The 20558-nt window shown below is 48.7% G+C and overlaps 1 protein-coding gene across 2 annotated transcripts in view; it reads right to left on the bottom strand.

The window, feature by feature from the left end:
• The window catches only part of NELL1 (neural EGFL like 1), an 854093-nt gene extending 845948 nt beyond the window's left edge, over positions 1–8145 (bottom strand). For both annotated transcript variants that reach the window (XM_066251133.1, XM_066251134.1), the window contains exon 1: positions 7962–8145. In XM_066251133.1, coding sequence (XP_066107230.1) covers positions 7962–8016 — 55 coding nt within the window. In that variant the 5' untranslated portion in view covers positions 8017–8145. The remainder of the gene's footprint in view (positions 1–7961) is intronic.
• Between the last annotated feature and the right edge of the window lie 12413 nt (positions 8146–20558).

The raw sequence follows: 20558 nt of genomic DNA, 5'->3' as shown, positions 1-20558 counted from the left end.
CAACGGATGTCCATTTCCATCCGAGGGACTCCTGGACAACCTTAGTGCAGAGAAGCATGGCCCTGAGTCCCCTAATGCTCCGACTATGAAACAGCAAACCTCGAAGGTTGTCTCAGACCCGCCAGGGGGGTTCTGCAGAATGATACACTCATGGCTACAAAGTGACTTCCAATTATACACATTAATAAGGCCAGTGCTCTCTGTGAGGGACTGAGTTGAAGCCATTCATAAAGGCTGTGTCTATCCACACTTAGCATCTCAATAGTGTAGTTCTGCCTGCACAGTTGGGAATGTTTTAATCAGCAACAGCTGTCAACTTCCGTCTAATGGTAATGCAGTTGCTGAGGCAAGATTTGGAGAGCTTGAGCCCAATTTGTCCCAGAGAGACTGAGCGAATGTTCATCAAGACATCATGAGCTATTACAACCTCATCTGTCCTCCCTCCTTCAGCCCCTACCCCACAGATTTAAGGAAGAAATCTACCCCCTTTTTACTCTTCCTGTGATGAAATAGAGACTGCTGCAGCAATCTGGGCTTCTGTCAACAGAAGGTGGGTCAGGGAAGGCTCTTTGGAGCTGAAGCCTGCCACTGCCTAGGCAGACCAAGGGTTAAATTAAAGGCACAGTGCCTATAACTGCCTTCTCAGTTTGTCTCAGGCTTCCCCTTGTCCTCCACACCAAAGATTAAAGAGTTCCCCTTGCCAATGAAGCACTTTTAAGACCAATTTACCCAAAGATAATGCTTCCACTCATCCATTCATTCATTTGTTCAATACTTTTTCAACAGGTGTTACTGAGGGTTCCTATGTAACCCACACACTGCCAGGCACTAGAGATGCCCTTACTGGGCATGCATTCCTGGGGGTGAGACGAGGGCAAAAAATAAACAAACAGATAAGATCATTGGAGATAGCAGTAAATGCCCTGCAGAAAATGGAGTAATGAAACAGAAATAGAATGGATGGCCTGATCAGGCAGTGGCGTAGTGGATAGAGTGTCGGACTGGGATGCGGAGGACCCAGGTTCGAGACCCTGAGGTAGCCAGCTTGAGCGCGGGCTCATCTGGTTTGAGCAGAGCTCACCAGCTTGGACCCAAGGTTGCTGGCTCAAGCAAGGGGTTACTCGGTCTGCTGAAGGCCCACGGTCAAGGCACATATGAGAAAGCAATCAATAAACAACTAAGGTATCACAACGAAAAACTGATGATTGATGCTTCTCATTTCTCTCTGTTCCTGTCTGTCTGTCCCTATCTATCCCTCTCTCTGACTCTCCCTCTGTCTCTGTAAATAAAAATTTAAAATTTTTTTAAAAAAAGAAAGAATGGGCAGGGGCAGCTCTTCTGAGCTGAAACCTATATGATGATAATGGACCAGGTACAGGATATCTGGGGGAAAGCTTTCCAGGTTTCGAGAATAGCAAGTGCAAACCAGGAACAGAGTTGGAAGGTTTAAGGAACAGAGAAAAGGCTAGTGTGGCTGGAGCAGAGTGGGCTGGGGGAGAGAGGAGGGGCATAAAATGAGGCCAGAGAGTAGGACCTACCTCGTGAGCCACAGCAAGGAGACAGGCATTGTTCTAATTGAATGCGATATCATTGGGGGTCTTTAAGGTATGTGTTTAAGGAGCAGAGGAGTGGGCTAGTCTCTGATTTACATTATGTCCCCATTAAGTTTCCATCCTACCTGCCTGAAACTGCTCATCTGTCACTCAGATTCAGTTCACAAAGATTGACTGAGGGCCCTGGCCAGCTGGCTCAGGGAATAGATCATCAGCCTGGCATATGGATGTCCTGGGTTCAGTTCCCAGTAAAGGCACACAAGAGAAATGACCATGTAATTCTCTTCCCTCCCTCTCCCCCTTCTCTCTCTCTTTTCCTCCCATGTGGCTTGACTGGTTTAAGTGTCGGCACAAGGTGCTGAGAACAGCTCCCTTCGTCCAACTGCTTCAGCCTCAGGTACTAAAAATAGCTCAGTTGATTCCAGCATTGGCCCCAGACAGAGGTGCATGCAGGAGTCTCATTATCTCCCCTCCTCTCACTTAAAAAAAAATTTAAAAACTGACTGATTAGCTACTGTGTGCAAGGAAGCACTGAGCTAAGTGGGCATCTACCAGCCAAAGTCACTGCGACAGGAACCTCTTGTTAAGACTGGTGATGTTTTTCTCCAAGTGAGCACAGTTACCAGCAGTTCTGTGATCTCCTGGAAAAGACCAGAAAGGAACTCATATTTCAGTTTGATCTATAGTGTTCTATACCTACCTGGCAGAAATTAAATCAAGAGTGATCTCAGAGGACCTCCAAGCTGGTCTTTCTGGAGACAGGAATTTGGAAAGTGGTCTGGGAATAAGCCCTTTGCTGGACACAGAGGAAGGAAGCTTCCCTATAGTCCCAGTGCCATGCACAGGGCCCAACATGCAGGCCCTGAATTTAGGACCCAGTTAATTAATAAGCTGATGCCTGACCGCTGTGTTGGCTGCAATGACCTCAGAGAAACATGCAGATCTGAGGAAAGCATGAGAGGATGGGACAGCATTCAGGGAAAGGAAACTTTCTGAAAGGATGGTGGGTCTCTGTATTACTGGCTTCAAGTCTTTACCTCTTCCATACCCACACCCTTTGCCGCGTGGCTTCGCAGTTCCCTACCCTAGAGAAAGAGTAAACGCCCCATCCCCCGACCTTGAGCCTGGCCATGTAACTTGATGGGGTCACTGGGATGTTAGCTATGTTACACAGGCAGAGGCGTAAATGTCATCTTGCCCGTCGGCATTAGAGTGAGAAAAACATGGCCCTGGTGGTCCACTGGTCCAAAGAGACTGAGACAGGCGAAGCAGACAGCCTACCTGAGTTTAAAACCACGCCCAGTCAAACCTGGTCTGAATCAGCCAACATCAAACCAACCTACAGACACATGAACCAAAATAATGTTTTAGGTCACTGAGTTTTTGGTAGCTTGTTATGCATATTGTTGTGGCAATAGCTGACATGCAGGGATAAAGACCCACTACAATGGTTATCCTTAAGATGCCCAAATCTCTCAGAATTGGAGCCCTGCAGCTGGACAAGCCTGAAAGGCACCCAAACAGACTCTGCGGAACTAACAGAACACCCCAGTGGTGGTCTTGATCCCCGTCCCCAGCACCCTCGACCCAGAAATGTTGTGGAGACAACACTAAACTAACGCCAATTTCGCCCTATCTCATCCTCCTAACTCTGAGCCCTTGGAAAAAAATCCTTCACTTCTCGGCGCCTTGGTTCCCTCATCTGTAAAATGGGGATGATCACACCTGCTTCCCAGCCTCCTGAGATTTCAGTGATAGTTATGTGAACACTCCTAGCACATCTGGGGCTTGCTGCATCCATCTTTCACAGGACTAGCTCTCCAGACCATTCCAGCTCCCTGGTCCTTGGCTCCAGTGGAGTCATACAAAAATTATAGATGGCCACTTCCTCCCAACCCCTCCACTTGCCCAACTGACCTGGAAAGGCTCTCTGGCTTTGCTTTGTGAAATCTAACTATTAAATCTACATTCACTCCTCCCCCTACGACCCACAAGGGAAAGGGCTTCCCTGGCTTTAAAATGACTGTATTGCTCTTGTCATGAAAATATCCCATAAAAACAGAACAAGAGAATCAGTTAAGCTTCCAGTTACAGTTTTCTTCTCTTCCTTTAACTGGCCCTCTTCAGGATTTTGAAAATACCACATGCGAATAGCAGCATTTGTAAAAGACAGCACAATGCACAATGCCTAAAGAATCAGAAAATCTATTCATAAGACAATATTTACGTGGCCTCTCCTGAACCTTACATAAGATGAGTGTTGGTTCCATTAAAAATATTTTTTTTTATTTTAATGTTTCTGTTTCTTGTCCAAGCATGGAGCGGCTGTCCTTTCCAAGAAAACTCTATTAAAAGTTTTCTACTTTGGCCACAACAGCTCTACAAATGGCTGAAGCTTGGAATTGGAATTAAAAGCTTCTGGGAAAGAAACATTTTTTTTAAAAACCTAGAAGGCAGAGTATCAATGTCATAGAGACACTTGGGACCTGGCTCGAGGATTCGAAACCTCGCCTAAATCTCCCAGCACACCGGCTGCTGCTGGCTGACGCTCAGCCCCACAAGTGAGCAGTCAGGGCCAAAGCCCACTCAGTCCACCTTCAGGGTAACAGGCCGAAGCTCCCCAGCAAACCCTCCTGGGTCTCGCTCACTGTACATCTAATCTGGTTCCTTGTCCATGATGGCAGCTGCTTTCTCCTGGTCCACGCAGAGGAACAGGATGCTGGAGAGATGCTCCCAGACCTCATTTTACTGCAGGATTTCACAACCACTTGATAGAATTTGGGCCCCTGAACTTCTACAGAAGTTGATACCCCAAAACCAATATCCTTGAAGAATATGCTCTAGGCCTGTTCCAATAAGCCAATATATTTTTCACATGATCTCTAGAGGCTGGGGGCTCTGTTCACAGCTCTGTTCAGTTTGTGGTTAATCAACAGCATAGGTGTTTCAGAAAGGAAATCTGTCCTTTTCAGCTGGTGGCAGCAAATGGCATTCACTTGTTCCCTGGGGCTACATCCACCCCGTGTTGCTGACTAAAACAAGCCAGAAGGCCAACGGGGAATAACCACTGAGTTTTATATTATTCACACTTCCAATCCATTGGAGAAAGCTCATTAACTTATGTGGTATTACTGCTATTATTTTAGCCTTCTACATTTTCATTATTAGTAATGTACCTGGAAATCCCATAATTATTTTTCATCCATAAAAAAAAAAAAACAACCCAAGAACTAGAGACCAGCACCTCCTACCTCAACTCCACTTTATTCTCTAAAACAAGTTCTCTGAACAATGGGCAATTGAAGCAGCTTCCTGTGACACCTATCATTAGATCTTTTCATATGTAACTGCTACTGCACTGCAATGCTGCTTTAATTAAAATGTGCCTGATATCATCTATTCATTTCCACTAAAAGGCAGTGAGAGCTGAGCAGCTCACTAAGTGCACCACACACTTATTTCATCCTGGACTGTTAATAGCAATAGCCCAGACAACAATTGTCCCAACTTGACAAATAAACTTTCCAGGCAGCTGTTTGGATCTTGATAACTAATCACAAACCAGCCTCTGCTCAGAAATGATAGTCTGGGCAAAATCAAAGAGGCTGCCCCCAGAAAGTGGTAATCATATCCCCTCCAGCTGTAATAAGTTCTAAGTGAAAGAATTGAGATATAAGCCCCCTCCCCTTCTCTTTGATTCTTCTGATGATTCTGCAGAAGAAATCATGCGGCCTAGGGGTTGGGGGAGGGGAGGGGTACAAAGAACACCATTTAGAAGGTGACAGAAGACAATTGGACTTTGGGTGATAGAAATGCAGCATAATCAAATGTATAAAAACATTTATACATTTAACGCAAAATAACGTAGAGATGTTTTTTCTGAACATATGTACCCTGACTTATCAATGTCACCCCATTAAAATTAATTAATTAAAAAATAATTATAAGGGGAAAATAAAATCATGTGGCCTCTGGTGTTCAAGGAGTGCCTAGTGGCCCAGACAGCCAGGCTCCCTGAGCTGCTGCCACAACCCATGGGGCAGACCCTTCCAGCTCCCCTTCCTTTGCCTGAGCCACGCCCTCTGCCTGGGACGCTGTCCCTACTTCCTCCACCTGGAAAACTGCCTCCCCAGAAAAGCCTTCCCTGACCGCTCACCACACCTCCCCAGAATTCATTCCTGCTATTGCTCCTCTGTATTTCTTCAAAACAAACCAACACTCCTGCCTCTTTCCCAGCCCTTCCCCATCAAATTGTAGAATAAGAATAAAGTTCTTTGCAAGGTGAAGGGAGGGTAAAGGTGGATCAACTATACGGTGCTGGAAGACTAGCCTTTGAGTGCTGAGGGCACAATTCAACATTCAGGTGATGGATTTTAGAATTGTACACCTGAAACCTATACAATGTTATTAACCAATGTTATCTCAATACATGTAAAAAAGAAAAAAAAGCTTCCCAGTTTCTATCTAGATTCTCAGCTAAACTGTACATTTCTGGGAGTCTAGGACTAGATGTTTTCTCTTTGCATAAGCAGTCTTGGCATCCAGCAAGACACTCAGCTGTTTATGGAATGAATTAATAAATACATGAGTGACTTTTCCCTACAACAGAATTTTTACGAGATGTGAGTGAGGGAGCTTGGCGTGGGGCAGGGGGAAAACCGTGTTCTTAAAGGTCCCCACAGGCAGTGTGCCCGGCGCACATTCCACTCCGGTATGGAGGCACTCTTGTCCACTTTCCAAAGTAGTAATGACAATAAGGGAGTTAGGCATATTCGGTGGTGATGCGCACCTGAGGATATGCAATGTCCGGTGTGCTGCCCCCTCCCCCATCTCGTTCTCTCTCTCGGGTTCCTCTGGAAAATGCCCATCAGCACTAGATTATCCGCGCACAGGGCTGGGAGCCCACGCTCTGCACTAGCCTCGCGCGTCCTCGTCTTCAGGGGGCGCGTTTCTCCCAGTCTGTTCTTCGTTTTAAAAGACTAACGCAGCCAAGATGGGCCTGAACTCAAGCAGCAGCAACTATTCTAGGCTGGACTAGGGGCTGGGAATCACGGATGGAGACAGGAAAGGGATAGAGGTTCCTTTCGTCCGTGGAGAAGTCCGCACCCAATGCTATTCCATTAAGCAAAAGCAAACCTGCTGCCCGCTCAATCCTGGAAAAAAAAAGGCAAGAGCCAGCAGGAATCGCCTATGCCCAACTCCGGTATCCCGGGGCGGGCTAACGGGGCACACGGCCAGTGAGAGGCGCCTGGGGGCGAGCAGACGGCACTCTGAGCCAGCCAAGACCAGGCCCCTCGCCCCAGTCCCCTTCGGATAAACTGGCTGCCCAGCCTGGGAAGGGGGCAAGGGAGGTCAGAGCGGTGAGAGAGGAAGGGGTAGAGGGAGAGGGAGTGACTACACCCCAGTTTGGGGGTGCGAAATCCGAGCCCGGCTGGAGTAGGAATAAAAACTCGCCACACTCACACCCGTCCCTCATCAGAGAGCCCTAATTTTGCCAATTTCCTATTCTACCCAGAGGAACCTTCTGACAGCGGGTCTCCACACCTCCGGGGGCGAGGGGGACGGGGTTCGCGGTAGGGTGGCAGGAGAGAGCGAAGGCAGGAGATGCGCTTAGAGTCCTCAGACCGCGTGTCTGAAGCTAGAACGAAGTGAAGATTTCAGAAAATTACACCGATTATCCTCCTCCACCACCCCCCTCCCAGCCTGCAATTAGAGCAAGAAAAACTAGCGTGGAGCTTGAGAAAATCTCCCCGATTGTCTCCACCGTTCCAGTGACACGTTAAATGTACATCCGACCCTTGGGCACAGGGGAACCAGGAGGGGGGCCGGGATAAAATACTCCCGGAGTTCCCCTGGGAAGAGTCAGGAGGGGTCGAGAGGAGCGGGCGGAAACCCGGGCTCACCAGCAGCCCTCGCCCTGCGCCGCGCCCTCGTGGGTCGGGGCAGCGCCCGCCGGCCGGAGCGCTCCCTCTGCGGGTGCGACTCCCACGGCTGCCCCTTCTTGGCCGGCGGGGCGCAGGGAGAGCGGTTTCCAGCACACCTTTCAAGTTCTGGGGTGTGAAGCTGGTGGGCCCGCCCTGCGATGGGTTTCCACCAGGAAGGCAGTTACTAGCAGCAGGAGGCACGGTGCGCTCCCTCAGCCGCGCCCCTCACTCCTGCCTCCGCGAAGCCATGTCCCCCGGAAAGGGGCACTCTTGAGGGGCATCCTCCAGCCTGGGAGTACCACTTCTCCCCCTTTCCCCTGGAGCAGGGCAGAGAGATCTGAGGGACCTATCTACGCTGCACCACCCACCCTCTGACCAGCGCCGAGCTCGGCTCCGGCTCTCCCGAAGCTTGTGTGGGCGCTGGGCACAGTGGAGGGACTTTCCCCATTCCCTATATCCCTCCGATTGCCCTAGCCGTTCTTACCTGTCCTGGCGGTGCACATACAGAACCACACAACTAAAATCGCATCCATCGACATCGCTCCCGAGGGTCCCCGCCAAACAGGGCGCGCGGAATCCAGCAGGAAAGAAATGCGCCTTGATCCCAAGGCGCGCAGGGCTGGGAGCCGCCAAACTTGCTAGCGGGCGGCGAGGGAGGTGGATCGGCAGCGCCGGGTGCTGCGCTCGGGGATCGCGCCCAGAACGGCCGCCCCGGCCGCCCCGCCCCCAGCCCGCCCCCCACGGCGGGCGGTGACTGTACCGGGCTCCGGCCCCGGCCCCAGCTGCGGCTGCGCTCGCCTCAGAGCTGGGGCGGAGCGCGGGGCTCGGCCACTCCGGCAGGTTGCGCTCCGCGCTGTGGTCGGGTTCTCCTTTGCCCGCGAAGCTGCAGGCGCAGCAGCCGGTACTACCCGGAGCACCAGAGCTAGAGTCCCGGGACCCGCAGCCAAAAGCAAGGTGGAGGCGCTAGGCACTCTCTCTGCTTCACGCACTCCAGCCCAGACAAGCTGGCCTTGCCACCGTCGCTGCCTCTGTCTCGGCGCTGCGGTGGGGGCTGCCGAAGTTGCCACAGTTCATCACAGCCGAGACGAAGAACCGCAGAGCCCTCGCGGGTGGGCTTATTTCCGGGGAGAACCCTGACCCAGAAGGTGTTAGGGAGCGCGCCCCGCCCTTCTCGGGAAAACAATTAGTCGGGATTTGCTCAGGCAACTGGGTGGAGAGGAGCGCCTAGGGCCCCGCGAGGGGTGATGGCTGAGTCCCCGCTCACCACCTGTACCTTCTCTGTCCTCTCTGGGGGGCCTTCTGACCCGGTACACGTATAGGGTGGCCAGCGAGAGGGCGCTGAGGCAGCGCGTGCGGAATCAAGGTCCCCGAGCCCGAGCCAGATATGGTGGGGGTCTGGGGAGCCTATTTGCAAACCTTCCGGTTCTGCAGGGCAAATGCTGCCACTTAGGGGAAATTCCTAATCATTTTTTCCCTCCTGGGTGACTTTCTTGTTGGTTTTGTCAAAAGCCCTATTCTGCTTTCATAGTCACTTTTTGGCCTCACCTGCGGACCCTCCACCCCTCCACCCCAACTCCAAGAAAAGCTTGGCTTTGTTTTCCACGTTCAGGCAAGGTTGAGAAGTCCTCCTCCGTCTCTGTGACCCCCTTCCAGACCCTGGCCTTCCCAATAAAGAGTTCCCAGATTAGACGGTGTCACTTCCATTCAGGAATGCTATTTATAACTAGATGCAAAGTCATGAAATCAGATGACAAGAACCTCTGATTTATACCCAATGAGCCCCACATGATTTAAAGCTCCCCAGCTAGCTCACACTGGGTCACTCTCTCTGGGCGCTCACACTACCCCTTTGATAAACTCAACAGGGGACAGAAAGGAGGAGAGGGAAACTTCTTGGAATAACTCTCCTTTGTGACTTGTGGTACCCCATCTCACCTCCCATACTCTTAACCCCTACATAACTCCGACTCCAGGGGTCCCCACTGGAAGTCACCAAACTAGCAGCACTGCTTATTAAGAGAGAAGGTTTTACCTGCATGTTCCTCTGACCTTTGCCCTATTTTTCTGGATAGTTCTGTCAGCAAGCCTCTGTCCCACTTGGCCCCTTACACTGTGGTCCTTTGGCACATGAAAAAGAGAGCAAGCAGGTAAATGCAAGCTCCTGACAGCTGAGGTAGAAGGAGAGAAGTTCAGCAAAAAAAAAAAGTGCTGCCCACTCTAGGAGTGGAGCTGCAAGAGTGAGAGGTAAACTGATGTCAAGACTAAGATGAGCCCTGGCCAGTGGGCTCAGCGGTAGAGCGTCGGCCTGGCTTGTGGAGTCCCCGGTTCGATTCCTGGCCAGGGCACACAGGAGAAGCGCCCATCTGCTTCTCCACCCTTCCCCCTCTCCTTCTCTCTGTCTCTCTCTTCCCCTCCTGCAGCCAAGGCTCTACATTGAAGCAGAGTTGTCTTGGGCACTGAGGATGGCTCCATGGCCTCACCTCAGGCGCTAGAATGGCTCCGGCTCCAGGTTGCAATGGAGCAACGCCCCAGATGGGCAGAGCATCGCCCTCCTATAGGCATGCTGGATGGATCCCAGTCGGGCTCATGCAAGAGTCTCTCTGCCTCCCCACTTCTCACTTCAGAAAAATACAAAGAAAAAATACTAAGATGAATTTCCAAGTCTCCTGGGATTCAGCTCAAGCCCAGAAGGGATCTGCCTGCCTTGATGATGTATTCTCATTACAGAGTCGGCGCTTTTCCCAGGCACTTTCCTGGCACGTGCTACATTTAAAGCTAACACTAAAATCACACATCTTGCAGAAAACAGGATTCCTCAAGTTCCGTTAGGCCTCATGAATGGGGACAACCAGAAACCATGGTGTGCTGAGAGAGGCAGCCCTCCCTCTCTCCTCTGCAGTTTTTAAATATACCTCAGCAGGAGCAGCCTTTTGTCACTTTGAAAGGCCTTTTATTGATCTCAGAAATCCCAGAATCCCTCAAAGTCCCAGTGACCCCAACAATGAGAAAATGTGGTCTGGGTAAGACCTCTAGAGCTCTGTCTTGAAGTCTCTGTATAATTAGTTGGTCCTGTGGGATGGGGTTTTTAGCATGTTCCATTAAAAAATAAAGCAAGACATATGTTCTGTCAAAGCTTTGCAGCATCACACCCATTAACAGTAACAAGAGTTCAGCTCAACAAGGTCATAAATCTTCCTAGATAACTAAGTACTTCAATCTCTTCCTATAAGTGCATTTCTCGAGTGGGGAGTTTGAATGTGTCAACCTGCTAGGCTAAGGTCACCTTCATAGCATTGGCCAGGCAATTTCTATAGTGGCAATGAAGGGGCTGCATGGCTGTGCTCCATGTTGGGATATTGTAATGGGACCTGTACTCAGTGGAAAAAGCAATGAGACTTGGTTTACCCAATGCCATATCCCATGTCTGCCCTGCCCTTCTGCATGCCTCCCTCCATGGTTCTTCCAGGAGCCTGGAGCTTCCTTTGATCACTCTTTGTCTCTTTTCCCCTGATGGCTAAAGGCTAGGGAGCCCCAGGGTTCAGCCCTCCCCTTCTCTTCCAGCCACTCTCACTCCTCCGTGTTCTCAACCAGCCTGGTGGCTCCAACTACTATCTATGTGAATGATTCTCAGGTGTCTATCTCCTGCCCCAACCTCCCACTTGAACCCCAGACTTATATAACCAATTATTATTTAGAAATCTGAAATGTAATATATCATCAAAATTAAAAACATCTGTACATACTTCAAAGGACACCATAGGAAGTAAAAAGACAAACCACAGAACAGAATAAAAGTGTGCAAGTCATGTACCTAATGGAGACTTGTATTTATTAAAAACTATTATAACTCAATAGTAAAAAACAAATACAGCACAGTTAAAAATGGGCAAAAGCTCTGAGTAAACAGTTCTTTAAAAAACATATACAAGTAACTAATAAACACATGTAAAGATGCTCAACATCACTAGCCATCTGAGAAATGCAGATCAAAACTATAATGAGATATTACTTCACACTTTACACCCACTAGAATGGCTACAGTCAAAAAGACATAATTAAATGTTGACAAAGAAATGGAGAATTTAGAACCCTTATATACTGCTGATTCTTCAAACAAAGTTACCACGTGATCCAGCAATTCTACTCTGGGTATATATAAGAAAGAAATGAAAACATATGTCTACACACTAAGCTGTACATCAATGTTCATAGTAGTATTGTTCATAATAGCCAAAAAGAAGAAACAGCCCAAACATTTATCAACTGATGAATACATAAATAAAATGTGGTATATTTACACATTAGAATATTATTTAGCAATAAAAAGAAATGAAGTTCTAAAATATGCTACAACATAGATGAACTTTGAAAACATTATGCTAAGTGACAGAAGCCGGTCACAGAGGACCACATAATAGGATATGACTCCATTTATATGAAATGAAGAATTAGCAGGTGATGGCCAAGGAGTGCAGAGTTTATTCTGAGGGTACTGAAACTGTTCTGAAATTGATTGTGGTGATGGATGCAAAGCTCACAGATAGTCACAACATACTAAAAGCCATTGAATCATACATTTTAAATGGATGAACTTTATGGTATGTCAACTGTATCTCAGTAAAGGTTTTTCAAAAACTTCCTCAATGATCCTGAAAAAAAATTATGGCCAAATGAGGACTTTTGATTTTTTCCCTCCTCCCAAACTCTCTCTAAGGAGAGGGCACCCGACTTCAGCGGAGGCTCCAGCCAAATACCCCAGGGTCATCCCTGCCCTGCCTTCCTGATACCCCATGTCTAAGCCATCAAGCCCCGTCAGGATACCTTCAAGAAAATTCCCAAATCAACCACTTCTTACCAACCCTTCCTACTCCCTCCTCCCTCCACCCATCAACGTCTCCTCCTTGGGCTCCTGCCCTAGACTCCAATGGTTCTCTCTGCTTCTACCCTTGCCCTTGACAATTTAGTCACACACACAAACGCACCAGCAGCAGCCATTGTCTCCATTTTAAAACATGCATCAGATCATGTTCTGATTCACTCCTGTGCAGATTCCTTCTGCACTTTTCCATCATATTTTGAAGAAACCCAAACATATCAGCTTACCTTCCCACCTTTCTCTCTCTTCCCCTCACTCACCCCAGACTAGTCCACAAACATTCCAAGTTCATACCATCCTCAAGGTCTTTACACTCGCTTCTTCCTCTTACCTGGAACACTCTCTCCACAATCTTTGTATGGTTCACTTTCTATAGGACTCAAATCTCTGCTCAAATGTCATCTCCTCTGGGAGACCCTGCCTAAAAAAGCTTCTCACTTTACCCTGTCCCTCTCTGTCCCCTGACCTTGCTTTATTTTTCATAGTGCTGATTAGTCTCTGAAATAATTCTTTAACCATTGACATTTATGGTCTCCCCAATATACTGTAAGCTCCACAAGAGTAGTGTTTGTGTCTTGCTTGCTCACCACTGTATCTCGCCACCTGGGCCGGGACTGGCACACGCCAGGAGCTCACTAAGTGCTTGTTGCATGAAGCGATGCACACTCTCCTGGGGAGCAGCGTGGAGAATGACACTGTCATTGGTCTTCCCGATGACGGCCTCGTCCCACTGGCCCCCAGAGCTGCTCCATTGCTGACTCTACGTGGGGCAGTAAATTCCACAACAGAAAAGGAAGAAAAACTCCCTTTTAAGATTCAAACTAAATTCATGAGAGAGAGGCAGTGCCAAGGCTGAGAAATTCCCCATCTCATCTACCATCCTCCAGTCCCCCTTCCTAAGCCACTGGCCTTTGTCCAAACAGCCTTTCAACTACATTCCCATTGTGAACGCACAAGTTTTCTTGTCAAACTGGGGGTGGGGATAATGACAGGATAGTGCTGCTATGGATCAGACTGTGCCTCCCCCCAAAAAAAAAAAATATATGTATGTTAAAGTCTTAACTCCCAGTACCTTACCTGACTTGGAAATTCGGTCTTTGCAGCTATAATCCAGTTACGATGAGGCCATTAGTGGGCCTTAATTTCAATACTACTGGTGTCCTTATAAGAAGAGGAAAATGCCATGGGAAGACAGGGACACACAGGGAGACACCATGTGACGACAAAGGCAGACACAGAAGTGCCACAGCTGCAGACCACAGTGTGCCTGGGCCACCAGAAGCTGGAAGAGGCCAGGAAGGGTCCTCCCCAAGAGGCTTCAGAGCGAGCGGGACTCTGCCAACAGCTTCGTTTCAGACTTCTGGCCTCCAGTACTGTGAGCTACTAAGTTTCTCCTGTTTTAAACCTTCTGGTTTGCGGTGCTTTGTTATGGCAGCTCGAGGAAACAAATAACAGGGCAAAGTGCTGGCAGAGCCCGGGGAAGTGCAAACACACCCAAGTTCCCCTCACAAACACAGCAGGCCCGAGGCTGAGGAACTGCGCAAGCCTGGCCGGGATGGGTATGTTCATCTCCTGAAACGTACGTGCAATCATAAAGAGGGGTTGAATGAATGTATCTGCATGTACCTCTGTGTTTATACGAATGTATGAGTTCTATGTGAAAAATGTATTCTCGACTCCAATTACTACTACAATCAACTTCAATGACATCCAAATTAGAAGGACTCGTATTTTCCTAAGTTAACGACTGTCCTTCTGTCTTATAGCTTCACACACTTCTTAGAACAAAGGTAGGTATAAATATGCAGGAAGACAAACAGAAAAATCTACACAGACATAGAGATAAAGGCATCTCATAACTCTTTGGATGAAACCCTCCTAATCCGTAGCATCAACAATCTTAGGTGAGTTTCCAGTTTCTGATGACAAGAGCCAAGGTACACGTATCCAGGTTTTGTTAAGTGCTGCGTGAGCACGTGTTGGTCATTGGCATAGCCTGGGGGAGGCACTGCCCTCCGACAAGTCCTGGAAGCTGGCCTCGTCCCACCCACTCTGGCTGGAAAAGAAAGAAGGGTTCCATTATTAAGTGCAACTGTGTGTGGGTTCTACTCTCGGTGCTACTGTGGACTTGGTCCTCAGAACAACCCACTCAGGTAGGTGGGATTTTTATACCTGTTTTACAGATATGGAGACTGAGCTATTTCCTGAACAAGCTCTTGGCCCAAGCTTCACACCCAGGCAGCATATCAGCACAATCTGTGTGTCCGTAAATGCCAAGCTCTGTTGCTTCTCCGGGGGTGAAACCTGTGAATCCAGTCTCGTTGTTGCGGTCCGTGGGAGCCCAGTCAGGAGCCGCCCTGTTCCCTGCATGAGTTCTGACCGACCGAGAAATAAAAGAGCAGGGGCCCCGCACCCCATTTCGGAGTATAGACCGTGTTGGAAGAGTACAGCCTAACGTGAGAGCCAGACGGAAATGGCCGGCTGCCCTCCCTCCAGGCTGGGCCCCAGCACAGGCATCTGCTCCCCCGGATCTGGACGAAGAGAGAAAGTGACAGGGAACTCACTGAGAAATGAGGACCAATGGCCATCTCCTTCTTCCATAGGAGTGAGAGAGTAGGGAGTGTGGTAAGAGACCAGCAGTGTTTAAGGAAAATCTCTCACCATGGAAACCAAAAGTGTGGGGAAGAGATGACCCCCTTGGTCAACTGTCAAACTGTCCTCCATATAGGTCCTTCTATCTATTGCCCAATGGTCCTGGACTGCCCACAAAGTACATGCCCAAGGTTGGGTTTGGGGTGTTTTTCCTCCTAAAATTAGGAGGAAGGTATCCCTTTATGCTGACACTGAGCTAGAAGAGATTGGCCATTCCTCATTAAAGGACAGCTCCCTTGCACAGGCCTGTTGGCCCAAGGCAGTGAACACGCGGTGGGCGGGTTTCAAGCCACATGGCGGTGCAGTGGGAGAGAGATTTCAAATAGGGAGAGCCTGCTCCAGTTACTGTAGGCAACAACCTATGACATCAATCCGTGAGACTGGCTCTGTCCATCTCCATAAAACAGAAATAGTTCTTTCCAATGCTTTTACAATAGACTACTTTCCAGAGTCATGGGCCACAAAAACTGTCCTCACCAACAAGAGGACATTCAAGTCTCCGGCATTTTTTTAGTAGTTCCCTGGGCCTCCTTTCAGTCATCCCAGTTTTTTTTATTACTTATCTGAGTAAAAATTCTATCTGGCTTCACATAACAGAAAAACTCTTAAATGACAATAACTGAAAGAAGAGCTGTTTCACTCTCTCTGAGGAGGAAGAATTCGGGAGCTGGGCAGTGCAGGTTGAATGTGGTGGCTCTGTGAAGTCCTCAGGGAGCCAGGCTCCTTCCAGACCTCTGCTTCACCCCCGCCCCCAGCATGTAGTTATTATCCTCATGGTCTGAATGGCTGCTGGTACCCAGGCATTACATCCACATTCCAGGCAGCAAACATGGAGGAGAGTGAAGAGAGGGAGAAGAGCATGACTAGGAGTCCCCTGTACCACGGCACTTACACTGGAGCATAAGCTAGTCACATGGCCACTCCCTGCGGATCTGTTAACCACTGATGTATACACCCCCTCCGCAGCATTCCAGCGGCACATCACGGGGCATTTATCATCACATACCCGCATGCTCGCCAGGACTCAGCTCACCCAGGCCGTCCTCAGCCGGGCACTCCTGCTCCGGGCCAGAGTGGCTGTGCTCATTCCACAGCTCACAGCAGGTCTGTGTGTCAGTTAGGTGACTCAGTCCCTCTTGTCTTCCATCTTCCTTAGACCAGGGCGCCAGCCAGGACAAGTTCATCTCACCACACACAGAGGCACAGATGAGCAAGTGAAAATAGGCCAGGTCTCCTAAGATCGAGACTCGAAACTGGCGCACTGTCACGCTGCTCACATGCTGTTAAAGGCAAGGCGCCCGCCCGCAAGGAGAACAGAGCCTGGCTGTGACGCAGGGTGGCAGGGCAAAGGAGTGCCATCCCTCTGCCATACCTGGCTGCAAGGGGGCTGCGAAATATCTCGTTCTGGCGAGGGGACAGCCGCGCTCAAGTCAGAGATGTGACTGAGGAAGGGAGGAGGCAAAATTCAGAGAAACACAGTCTCAACAACACTCCGTTCGCAAAACGCCGACACTGCTCTGGTGCAGGTCCATTGTAATTCTTACCCTCGCCTCAAGACACAGGGTGTGGAGGGTTATGGAGCACTCGCAAAAGGGCAAGAAAAGAGAGAGAATGCACGGTGAGACGGCAGGGGCCCCGCTCGGCAGTGTTCTCCACTTTGGAGCAGGTGGGACAGAGTAATTTTTTAAAATATGATCTGTCTCAAAGTCCTCAGCCAAGAAAGAGTAAATTCATGCAACCTTAAACGTAGGGCCCATACTCTCCCCAGGCACGTGTCCCTAACACCAGTGTGGGATGGCTACAGCAGGCCGTCTGGAGACAAACTGTGCAAACTGACTGTGCCTCAGCCTCTGCTTTCTGAGGGAACAAGGCAGGAGGAACTGAGTAATGGGATACAAACTATCCAGGCTCAGAGCCCTGGGATCTCCTCCCCCAACCCCAGCATCTCCTTGGGACTCTGAGTCTTTGCCACCATCCAGAAACTAACATGGCAGCTCAAGGCCGGACAGTGTCTCCAGGATCATGCTCTGACCTCACGGCCGTGTCCTTTCTATTAGCTGGTGTCATCTCCATGCTGATGGTTAAATTTTAAATATAACCCCCGGTGGCCCCTGTCACATGAGTCAGAAAAGAGATTACCTGCTAAAGAACTCCTATACTTCCAGATTCATGACCTGGTGTCTTGGAGTTCATGTCTAACATTTTGAAAAGGCTGGTTTTTTGCACAAACCAGTATTGTTGCCTCAAGTCTCTCCCTACTGCAGTCTGTCCTGGACACCAAGACCAGGTCGATATTCCAAATGCACAGAGCTGGCTCTAACGATAAACACCTGACATTTACCTGTGGTGTTAAATTTTCATATACAAATTCCCATTTAATCCTCACAGCAACTCTGTGAGATGGGTATAATTGTCCCGGCTTTACAAATGAGAGAACTGAGACTGTGTTGATAAGAAACAGAGCTGGACCTCGAACCCAGCAATATACTTTGTCTCTGGCGGCCTCACTGCCTCCCCTAGGAGATCTTTCTCCACTATTCAGGAACTGCCTTGGTTCCCTGTGGCCTGTCAGGCAGCGTCTAAATGCTTTATGTTGGCATTGAAGGCATTTGACTGTCAAGTTCTACACTACCCTCCCAGCCTTCGTTCTCACTTCTCACAAGCATATACTCTACTTTCCACTTTCATTCATCACTCTTAGTTAAAGTGGTCTGTCTTATCCCCAAGCCAACATTTACTTTCATCTACTTGGAACACTGATCCTAACACCCTCCTCACACTTAAAACCCTCCCCCTGTCTCTATCCCATGAAGTCCTGCCTAATTCTCACAGTCAGAAGAAATTTCTTCCTCTGCACCCCACCCCACCCCCAGTATGTCCTTGTCCTAAGTCCTCCTGTGGCCCTCAGTTCTTTCCACTGTGTATTACAGCAATGTGTGTACCTGTCTTAAACCCCACCCGCTGGGTAACCTGGAGGGAGAGACCTAGTCTTATTCATGTTTTTCTTGCACGTGTAACATGTCCGTTGTACAGACAATACTCAACATTTACTCAATTAAAAAATGCCATCGTTGAGTATCTACTACGTGTCACAAACTGTTAGATACTAGAAACCTACAAATAATTGAGGCACTGGATATAGCATGAGAAATAAATGAGTGAATGGATCGATGAATGATGAAAATGTGATTCTGTTTCAGTATGGACCTACGCTATATTCCCGTCATTATTTTTTTCTGAATCCTACAAGCATCTGAAGAAGTTTCCTGAAATGGAATAGGACTGGGTTAAATGACTTGTAATATCAAAATTCCCATAAAGTTACAGATTACACAAAAAGGCAAGAGAGGAGAGGCCCAAACCACACATGGGTCTCTGTTTCACAGAGTGAATTGGAGATGTGATCCTGATTTCTATCGAGATGAGCTGCTTTAAAGGCACTGGAGGAGTTTTCTATTGTAAAGAGCCCCCAGAGTAACTCTTTAGACAGACTACTCATCTCACATGCATCTCTTTGTAAATCCAGTTCCCACAAAACAGACTGTTGTAGAAGGACTTATATATCAGAGATGCCGGGATAAATGACCTTGGACTTCTATGCAACTGTGAGATTCTGAGTCTGCAGTTCCAGGAGGGATGTCTGGGAAGGAGGAGGAAGGAAGCACCAACAAAAGCAGAGAAGAATCAAAGGCGGCAGGAGTAAGAACACAGCTGCAAGTCCTGAGGGGGGACTGTTGCTAAATAAGCGAAAACAAGATGGAAGACTGCACAGCGAAAGTCTGTCTCCTTCCTGACAGACCCCTGGGCCCCTCTCTGACTGCCCAGAGCAGGTTGGTCCTGCTATCGATGTGCGACCTTAAAGTGTCCCACATTTTGTCATCATCCCCAGTTAGGGAGAGAAGAACTATTTAAAAGGAATACACACACACAGGAATGTAAAGTACAGCATAGGGAATATAGTCAATAATACTGTGATAACTATGTATGGGGCAGGGTGGGTCCAGACTGAATTAGGGAATCACTTTGTATGTTATATAAATGTCTAACCTTTTTTTTTTTATTCAGTGAGAGGAGGGGAAGCAAAGATAGACTCCTGCATGTGTGCCCTGACGGGGATCCACCCAGCAAGCTCACTAGGGAGTAATGCTCTGTCTATCTGGGGTGTTGCTCCATTGCTCAGCAACAAGCTCTTTTTAGCACCTGAGGTGGAGGCCATGGAGCCATCCTCAGCACCCAGGTCCAACCTGCTCCAATCAAGCCATGGCTGCAGAAGGGGATGAGAGGGAGTGGAGAGTGAGAAGCAAGAGGGGTAGGGGTTGGGAAGCGATGGGCGCTTCTCCTGTGTGCCCTGAATGGGAATTGAACCCAGGACATCTACATGCCAGGCAGATGCTCTACCATGGAGCCAACTGGCCAGGGCCAATCTCTAACCATTTTGCTGTATTCTGGAAACTAATATAATATTGAACGTTAATTGTAATTTAAAAATTTTTAAATAAGAAATATCAATAGGTAAGAGATATTAACATAAACACATATGCACACAACAGAAGATTTTGAAGTGAAATTCCATGTTATCTGGAACCTATTTGGATATACTCCAAAGAAACAGTCTCCATTCAGCATGGGGAGAGGGATAAATGAAATGAACTTGGACATGAGTTGTTAGTTTTTTGAAACTGAGTAACATGGATGTGGGAGCTCATTATACTCTCCACTTGTATGGATGCTTGAGAATTTTCCAAATAAAAAGTTAAAAGAAAATACAACTGAGAAAAGGGATCTTAGGAAGGAAATCGAGAGTGATAGCCAGCACTGCACTCTGACCCCACGAAGTGCCCTTCTGCCTCTTTCTTTATTTGGGTTCTTTTTTTTTTTTTTTTGTATTTTTCTGAAGCTGGAAATGGGGAGAGACAGTCAGACAGACTCCCGCATGCGCCCGACCGGGATCCACCCGGCACGCCCACCAGGGGGCGATGCTCTGCCCCTTCGGGGCGTTGTTCTGCCGTGACCAGAGCCACTCTAGCGCCTGGGGCAGAGGCCAAGGAGCCATCCCCAGCACCCGGGCCATCTTTGCTCCAATGGAGCCTCACTGCAGGAAGAGAAGAGAGAGACAGAGAGGAAGGAGAGGGGAAGGGGTGGAGAGGCAGATGGGCGCCTCTCCTGTGTGCCCTGGCCGGGAATCGAACCCGGGACCTCTGCACGCCAGGCCGACGCTCTACCACTGAGCCAACTGGCCAGGGCCTCCCTTCTGCCTCTTTCGATGTAAGTTTACACTGAGTTCAGCAAGGCCGCTCAGTTTGCCCGCCCAAGCGCTGTGTAACGAACAAGCCTCGGTGTGGGTGGAAGTCTCATTTCCACAGGATGGACATGCATGATCTTATTAGCTTGTGGTTTCTCAACATCAGTTTGGGAGGGCATTCTTTTTCCACCAAAGGTGGTCCAGCTCGTGGTTGTGAGTGTGCTATGTTCACTTGAGGAGAGCAGAATCAAGCTCTGGGGTGGACATGGTCAGACAGCAATGCCCAGTCGCCAGTCCCTACACATGACACC

Source organism: Saccopteryx bilineata, chromosome 1, assembly GCF_036850765.1.
Source record: "Saccopteryx bilineata isolate mSacBil1 chromosome 1, mSacBil1_pri_phased_curated, whole genome shotgun sequence".
In the NCBI taxonomy this organism is placed as follows: domain Eukaryota; kingdom Metazoa; phylum Chordata; class Mammalia; order Chiroptera; family Emballonuridae; genus Saccopteryx; species Saccopteryx bilineata.
Note: the sequence above shows the minus strand (reverse complement) of the source record. Positions and strands in the feature narration are given on the sequence as shown.